The 9316-nt window shown below is 32.4% G+C and overlaps 1 protein-coding gene across 1 annotated transcript; it reads right to left on the bottom strand.

The window, feature by feature from the left end:
• On the bottom strand, positions 1–8297 carry LOC128193176 (transforming growth factor-beta-induced protein ig-h3-like). Its single transcript, XM_052866485.1, has 11 exons — positions 8053–8297; positions 7148–7362; positions 6853–7039; positions 6670–6768; positions 6470–6583; positions 6284–6372; positions 2073–2220; positions 1073–1287; positions 783–969; positions 386–684; positions 1–289 (listed from the first exon to the last, which is right to left on the bottom strand). The coding sequence occupies exons 1-10, from the start codon at positions 8189–8191 to the stop codon at positions 533–535; spliced, it is 1545 nt and encodes a 514-aa protein (XP_052722445.1). The 5' UTR covers positions 8192–8297; the 3' UTR covers positions 1–289; positions 386–532.
• Positions 8298–9316: the final 1019 nt, after the last annotated feature.

Raw genomic sequence — 9316 nt, 5'->3', positions numbered from 1 at the left:
TTTCACGTTTTGTCAATGTTTATTGCAAATTTAGTACGTATTCACTCAATAAAAATAACAAGCATATTCAATAACAAGTATATACAATTAAAATGTGTGATTCAATGGAGACATGGCTTCAAAAATGTCAAAATGGTTTGTTCAGATGATTACTTTTTCCCCAATATCGCAGAGAAAAGATAACGGGATGGAATAAGTACGTGATCAATGATGTGTACAACACCGTTGGTGGCGCTGATGTCGGCTTGTGTCACGTGAGAACGGTGATTAATAACAACACCATTAGTACCTGGAAAGAGGAAAAGTTATTGTATATTTTATTTAACGATGCACAGATTTCTAAAATAACAATAAAGGTGACAATAACATAAGCTTGAATACTTACTGCTGACTCCAAGTCTGATGACGTCATGGTGAGTATCAAGAGTTCTGAGGTATTCTCGGTTGTACAACCCAGCTGAGTATTCAGTGTGAGGAACGACGTGGTACTCCAGAATTTCTAATGAGAAAAAGAGAGATCTTACCTGCATTCTTAATTTAACTTGTAATCATAAGTAAATAAGATATTAATTGAGAAATACATACCTTTAAGAAGCTGTGGGTTTCTTCTAAGATTGTCCAAAACATGACTGCCAAGTCTATTGAACGCAGCATTGGTTGGTGCAAACACTGTTAGAGCATCTCCTGCATCAAATAATGAGAATATTAAATATTCATTTTTTAAGTAATGTTAGAAAATAAAATTTGAAAACATGTATAAAAACACAAGCAAAATAACTAACCCTGTAGTGCCCCGGCTAATCCAGCTGACTGCACCTTAGATAAAAGAGTGCTCAGGTCACTGTTGCCAGCCACCAAATCCACAATGCTTCCTGAAGGAGGCATCATCACGGTGTCGATGACGTGCACCATTCCATTTGAGGCGGTCAGGTCGAAGTGTGTGATTTTGGATCCTTCCACTGTAACAACCTACATGTACAAACACAAAAAATGTCTATATAGTTTGATTGATTGCATGCGAGAAGATAGATTTGATAAAGTTGGATATTACAAAAAGAAATAAAACACTTACGTGATTGTGATTATAGATGTTAAATCTGATTTTGGTTCCAGCCAAAGTCTCCAACTGAAGCTCATTGGATGCATCGGCCTTGTGAATGGAACCTTTGACCACGTGGTATTTCAGTATATTTGCCAAAGCGGTGGTATCTCTCTGTAGACCGTCAAGGACAGACTGGGGAAGTTTGGAGAATGCAGCATTTGTTGGAGCAAATATGGTGTACTCTCCTGTGATAGTAAACAGAAAATTAGTAATCACTTCCCGTTCAGATTATTGTTATTAAAGATTGAGCCCATAGTTAAATCAGGACTTAAAGTTTCTTCTTAATCCAGGTTAAATATCTCGAATATGTTTGTTGCTTGAATTTCATGCATTATCATCATGATCATTTATGTAAAAATACGTAAATGTGAATTTTGTTTGCAGACCAAATTCAGGAAGTCGATCGGATTGGATTTTTTGTTGATTTATTTTTTCTTTTGCTCTTTTTGGGGGAGTTTTGCAGAAATAATACGTAAAAAAGCCCTCTATATTTGAATCATTTGTAATATAAATCATTTCTATCTTCAGTCAACGTTGACTGTTATTAGGAATTTAGGGTAAACATGTTGTCAAAAAATGATGTAATGAGATTTTGAAATTCGCAAAGATCATTATTATCATTTTTTGGTTTCAATTAAGTAATATCATTTATTTTGTAATCGGTAAAATGTCAGGAATATGTATTATGTTTAAGGCAGTAATGATGACCAGTGGTTTGGAAAAACTTAATAGTGGTTACATAGTGTTTTATTTTGAATGACGATTTGCAAGGTCCAGTCATTTTGAAGGCAAATGGGTGAAACATTTCTCGAATTGTATCATTTATTATTTTGAATATTTGAATTAAAAACAAATTTAAAACTAACTCCCCTTGACTAACGCCACTTGAGTTTTCTAGTAATTCCGCTGAGACAAAACAATTCAATAATTAAATCGCCTTATATATATTAAATTATTGAAAACAGCATACCTGACAGTAGAGCGTCGGCCAGACCCGCTTGTTTAACAAGAGCTATCAAAGTCGTCTCCCCATCGTTTTGTAGAACCTCTACCAGGTTTCCTCCAAACACACTCTGCACAATCACGGTGAAAGCTACAAAGGCGAACATCGTTAGTGGCTATAAGTTGTGGTTTAGGTTTGTCAGGAAGGTTATGTGAAGACAATTAAATTTTCGATACATTTATAGTATTTCAATTTATGTAACCATCTTAGCACCCGTCGTTGAAATGTGTCCATGAATGTTTTCATAATTCTTAAGGACACCCTGTGGGTTCCGATAGGGCCTTAACTGATTTCATTTCATATAAAATAACAAGACTCACACATTTAAGTATGAATATTGCATGTTCATAAGAAAGACAAGTTTTATACATGTAATTGTCAAATATTTTATTTTGATATCGAGTTTTTTTTTTAATTTCAAATTTGGCAGAAATCCCCCAAGGACCTCTTCAAGTGGCATGGTCTTTCGTAAGTTGAGGACATTTATCTCAAGAAGAATTGACTACACATTCACCTATCTTGAGTTCATGATATCATTTTCGCCCTAAATTCATACAGCAGAGTTTTTTCTGAGACCATTTATTTTTAAGTAGGATTTGTCTATTTTGAAAGGTAATCATATCATTAACTGAAAAAATTTGTTATAAACTAATTCTTGTTAATGGACATCAATAAAAGATAGAATGAGGATATAATTTTTTAATGGTATGGTAATTCTCTCATTCTCTCTATCTCTGTCTCTCATTCTCTCTCTCTCTCTCTCAGTCAAAGTATGAAAATGAAGTATATAAATAGGTTTCTTGTTCTACCACATGGATCATTTGTATTTGTTACACACAAAAATTATCAATGATTCAAATGTATGGAAGTTATAATACTGTGTAGATGAACCAATAAGGGGTTTTTTTTTTTAGAAAAATTGTCGTTTTATTGATAATGATTGCACTGAAATGCGTTAATATTTTTGTACTTTTAAGAATCATCTTGCAAATCAATATACCAAACACTGATTATTGTGAAACGTTAAAAAAAAAATTTATTAATCTTTCATGTGAACAATAATCAAGATGATCTTTAAAGGACACAGGTACAATATTTTTAACAAGTTTATTAAATTTCTTTATAATGAAAACATGGAAAAAGTATCAAGATAACAAATCAAAAAGTCATTATGATATTAAATATAATAATATGTCTAGCATGCACTAATGCCAAATACTAATATTATATTGCGGTGGGTTTCTTGTGAAAAACTGTTCAGGATCCATGATATTACAAGTAACTGATACTTTCATTAGAGATACGTGTGGCATCTGTAATCACATTTTCACGTTTATCGACACATGTCAAACGTTTTAAATTTTGCTTTATTTATCGCCAAGATTGGATTTTTTTTATATTCTTTGAATGTAGATGTCAAAATTCCTTATCTCTCAAGCACCCAGCATTTCGGGGGATGGGGGTGGGGTGGAAGGGGGAGGGTGAAGGAAGCGGTGAATGAAGAACTCTTTAGCAATTGGTGGATGAGCAAAATTAACAATGTATTCAATAGTAAAATGCTGCCAAAAAACTGTAATGGGGCTTATTTTCGCCCTGTGTTATTTTTCCCCGTCTTGACTTGCAAATTAAATGGTTTTGCTCTGTTCTGAATATTTCGAAACAAAGCTGTATTCAAAGAGAGATACGTTTAAGACATTGGAATTCGCCAAGATCTAAATTTCTGGGTTGACAACGAGGGCGAAAAGGGTGGAAGTAAATCGAGGAAAATATTTCCTGTATACAGTAATCACATATGAAAAAGTATTCGCGCTATGTTCGATTTAGAGCGATCGTTGTAAGATGCAAATGTATTAAATCTTGTTGTATATCTTGCGCCTATGTGCAACTCTTGTACACTAGGATTCCGCGACTGATCAGGTGATCGGACGAATGAACGCCAATGCCATTTGACATGTGGCGTTCATTCCATTAAGCTTTTAATGATACGAGCTCTTGTGCGAGTCAGATGGGGCAACGTATCTACCGACCGTTTCCTACGTTTTTATTTTTTTTTATTTATAACCGTTAAACAATCATTAATTGTGAAAAAAAATTATATCTTTTAGAAACTTGATATCTGAATGTCTTAAATATGTAGATGTATGAGGAAGAAATTGAAATAGTCGCTAATGCATTGCGAGATAGGCAGTGTACATGAATAAGGGTATTTTGCTGATGAGCTATTCAGACCTTTCACTCTTTTAGGATAAAATGATTGAATTTTTGAAGTTAATGTGGAGCCATTGTTCACAACTATTTATTTTCTGTTTGCTTTTATTTGTATTCTTTGATTTTACTTCGCAACACTTTGAACATGTAATGCCTCTAAATACAATAAATTTTAACTACAACCTTCTTCATGAGAAATCCTTTTACAGATTTGGCTTGGATTTGTTTGAATGATCCACTACCAGTAACGATTATACATGTAAATCTTTTGTAACTTATTTTCATCCTTGAATGAAGGAAAGACATATTAGAATTTAATCGTGAATGAATCAGAATATGTTTTACTCCTATAAAACATTAACTTTTCAACAACATCGCATTTACTATACCTACATGAAAATCTTAGAAGAAGAAACATTTATAGAACACCCACCCCCCCCCCCCCCTTTGAATGCAGCCAGGAAGGAAATTATCCTAATACATGTAATAGCATTGAAGATCAATTTATTTACTTTTGAAGATCATTTTTTTTCTGTTGTGTTATTGTGACATTCTAAATTACTACGTTGTGAGCGTTGTTTTATCTTTGATTTCACGGATAATTTAGCGAAAATAACGATGTCATGCCATAACTTCAAGAACTGTTATCTTTGAAATTTTGTCAACTTCATTGACCACATTTTACAATCAAAGCAAATTTTGACGTCTGTGTTTATTTTCATAAAATTATTGATTTGTCATTTTCCGTTATACATATGCATCGTCGCCAATTTTGTTATTTGAATTGTTTTTTTTTTTTTTTTTTGTTTTTTCTAAAAACTACATGTTCAAGTTAAGATTGAAACAAAAGCAAAAGATGCCCTTGCAATCATTAAAAAAGACTAACCAAGAAAATTATGTTTTTTTTGGGGGGGGGGGGGGGATTTTGGTTGAAAAAGTAAATGATTTAAACGAGATTATCCATATAATAATTTTTTAAAATTTTGTCTCGATTTATGTTCTTTTTTAATTCAATAAAGCTATAAATCACATGGTTTAAGTTTTCACCTTCCTAAAACTACAGCACAGGAAAATATTTTAGGCGGTGCAAATAGACTGGAGCTAAACTAATGATAAAGTAAGATATATATACTTTTTAATAATCACTTACATTTGAAGCTTAGACAATTGTTCCAACCCCCCTACTTGCCGAATAAAAAAAACCGCTAATTACATTTAATTTAGATATGTTATAGCCAATACTGGCCAAAAAAGCCGAAAGGAAATGTGTAAAAGAATTTATCAGAACGTTGTCAGATACAATCGATGTGAAATAACATAACTATAGCTTGTGTAAGTTATCTGAGTGTGTCAATAGAAATAATGATCAAATGTCATTTGTTATTAGATTCAATAAAATAATATTTGTTTTAAAAACATCCTTTTTCTTATCTTTATTTTAAAAACAAACATTTTTCATTTTTGTTTTCGCTATAGAATTCGTGTGAATATAAAAACAAGTTAATATCAGAGGGATTCAAATTTTAAGAAAAATAATTAGTGAAATAATATTCTTGATGGTTTCTTTTTCAAACATTAAAGAATCAAACTCATTCTGATGAAAAATTTTACAAAACAATCGCAGATTTAACAATTTGCGTTGAAGTGATTTTGTGCCGTTATTCTTAAGCATCAGTATAGCCATATATAGGTATTCAAGTTAAAATTTTCATGAAATCGTTTTGCTCAGTGTAAATCAAGTCACCAGTAGTGAACAACCATAAAAAATATTTTCACTTTTTGTCAATGTTTATTACAAATTTAGTACGTTTTCAGTCAATGAAAATAACAAGCATATTCAATAACAAGTATATACAATAAAAATGTGTGATTCAATGGAGACATGGCTTCAAAAATGTTAAAATGGTTTGTTCAGATGATTACTTTTTCCCCAATATCGCAGAGAAAAGATAACGGGCTGGAATAAGTACGTGATCAATGATGTGTACAACACCGTTGGTGGCGCTGATGTCGGCTTGTGTCACGTGAGAACGGAGATTAATTACAACACCGTTAGTACCTGGAATGAGAAAAATTTATTGTATTATTTAATTAAACGATGCACATATTTCTAAAATAACAGTAAAGGTGACAATAACATAAGCTTGAATACTTACTGCTGACTCCAAGTCTGATGACGTCATGGTGAGTATCAAGAGTTCTGAGGTATTCTCGGTTGTACAATCCAGCTGAGTATTCAGTGTGAGGAACGACGTGGTACTCCAGAATTTCTAAAGAGAAAAAGAGAGATCTTAACTGCATTCTTAATTTAACTTGTTATCATAAGCAAATAAGATATCAATTGAGAAATGCATGCCTTTTAGAAGCTGTGGGTTTCTTCTAAGATTGTCCAAAACATGACTGCCAAGTCTATTGAACGCAGCATTGGTTGGTGCAAACACTGTTAGAGCATCTCCTGCATGAAATAGTGAGAATAATAAATATTCATTTTTTAAGTAATGTTAGGAAATAAAATTTAAAAACATCTATAATAACTAACCCTGTAGTGCCCCGGCTAATCCAGCTGACTGCACCTTAGATAAAAGAGTGCTCAGGTCACTGTTGCCAGCCACCAAATCCACAATGCTTCCTGAAGGAGGCATCATCACGGTGTCGATGACGTGCACCATTCCATTTGAGGCGGTCAGGTCGAAGTGTGTGATTTTGGATCCTTCCACTGTAACAACCTACACGTACAAACAAAAAATGTCTATGTAGTTTGATTGATTGTTTATGAGAAGATAGATTTGATTTATTTGAGTTTCACCAAAAAAAAACAACTTTAAAACACATACGTTATTGTGATTATAGATGTTGAATCTGATTTTGGTTCCAGCCAAAGTCTCCAACTGAAGCTCATTGGATGCATCGGCCTTGTGAATGGAACCTTTGACCACGTGGTACTTTAGGATATTTGCCAAAGCGGTGGTATCTCTCTGTAGACCGTCAAGGACAGACTGGGGAAGTTTGGAGAAAGCAGCGTTTGTTGGAGCAAATATAGTGTACTCTCCTGTGATAGTAAACAGAAAATTAGAATGAGTAATCACTTCTCGTTCAGATTATATTGTTATCAGAGATTGAGCACATGGTCAGAATTTAAAGTTTCTTATAAATCCAGGTGAACTATCTCGAATCTGTTTGTTGCTTGAATTTCATGCATTATTATAATGATCATTAATTTAAAAATACGTGAAAGTGAATTTTGTTTACATAGATAATACGCAGAAAAACCCTCTATATTTGAATCATTTGTAATATAAATCATTTCTATCTTCAGTCAACGTTTACTGTCATTAGATGTTTAGGGTATACATGTAGTCATAAAATGATGTAATGAGATTTTTAAATTCGCATAGATCATGATTCACTTTTTTGTTTTCAAATGAGTTATATCATTTATTTTGTAATCGGTAAAATGTCACGAATATGTTTTATGTTTAAGGCAGTAATCATGACCAGTGGTTTGGAAAAACTTAATAGTAGTTACATAGTGTTCTATTTTGAATGACAAATTGCAAGGTCCAGTCATTTTGAAGGCAAATGGGTGAAACATTTCTCGAATTGTATCATTTATTATTTTGAATATTTGAATTAAAAACAAATTTAAAACTCCCCTTGAGTTTTCTAGTAATTCCGCTCAGACAAAACAATTCAATAATTAAATCGTATAATATATATTAAATTATTGAAAACAGCATACCTGACAGTAGAGCGTCGGCCAGACCCGCTTGTTTAACAAGAGCTATCAAAGTCGTCTCCCCATCGTTTTGTAGAACCTCTACTAGGTTTCCCCCCAAAACACTCTGCACAAACACGGTCAAAGCTACAAAGGCGAGCATCGTTAGTGGCTATAAGTTGTGGTTTAGGTTTGTCAGGAAAGTTATGTGAAGACAATTAAATTTTCGATACATTTATAGTATTTCAATTTATGTAACCATCTTAGCACCCGTCGTTGAAATGTGTCCATGAATATTTTCATAATTCTTAAGGACTCCCTGTGGGTTCCGATAGGGCCTTAACTGATTTCATTTCATATAAAATAACAAAATTCAGACATTTAAGTATGAATATTGCATGTTCATAACAAAGACATGTTTTATATATTTAATTGTCAATTATTTAATTTTGATATCGAGTTTTTTTTAATTTCAAATTTGACAGAAATCCCCCAAGGACCTCTTCAGGTGGCATGGTCTTTCGTAAGTTGAGGACATTTATCTCAAGAAGAATTGACTTCACATTCACCTATCTTGAGTTCATGATATCATTTTCGCCCTGAATTCATACTGCAGATTTTTTTTTTGAGACCATCTATTTTTAAGTAGGATTTGTCTATTTTGAAAGGTAATCATATCATTAACTGAAAAAAAAATATGAACTAATTCTTGTTTATAGACATCAATAAAAGATAGAATGAGGACATAATTTTTTAATGGTATGGTAATTCTCTCATTCTCTCTATCTCTGTCTCTCATTCTCTCTCTCTCTCTCAGTCAAAGTATGAAAATGAAGTATATAAATAGGTTTCTTGTTCTACCACATGGATCATTTGTATTTGTTATGCACAAAAATTATCAACGGTTCAAACGTATGGAAATTATCATATGGTGTAGATGAACCAATAAGTGGTGTTTTTTTTATTTTTAGAAAAATTGTCGTTTTATTGATAATGATTGCACTGAAATGCGTTAATATTTTTGTACAGTTAAGAATCATCTTGCAACTTAATATACCAAACATTGATTATTGTGAAACATTTTTAAAAAAAATTATTAATCTTTCATGTGAACAATAATCAAGATGATCTTTAAAGGACACAGGTACAATATTTTTAACAAGTTTATTAAATTTATCTATAATGAAAGCATGGAAAAAGTATCAAGATAACAAATCAAAAAGTCATTATGATATTAAATGTGATAATATGTCTAGCATTCAGTAATACCAAATACTAATATTATATT

Source organism: Crassostrea angulata, chromosome 7, assembly GCF_025612915.1.
Source record: "Crassostrea angulata isolate pt1a10 chromosome 7, ASM2561291v2, whole genome shotgun sequence".
In the NCBI taxonomy this organism is placed as follows: Eukaryota; Metazoa; Mollusca; class Bivalvia; order Ostreida; family Ostreidae; genus Magallana; species Magallana angulata.
This window is presented reverse-complemented; position numbering and strand designations above follow the sequence as displayed.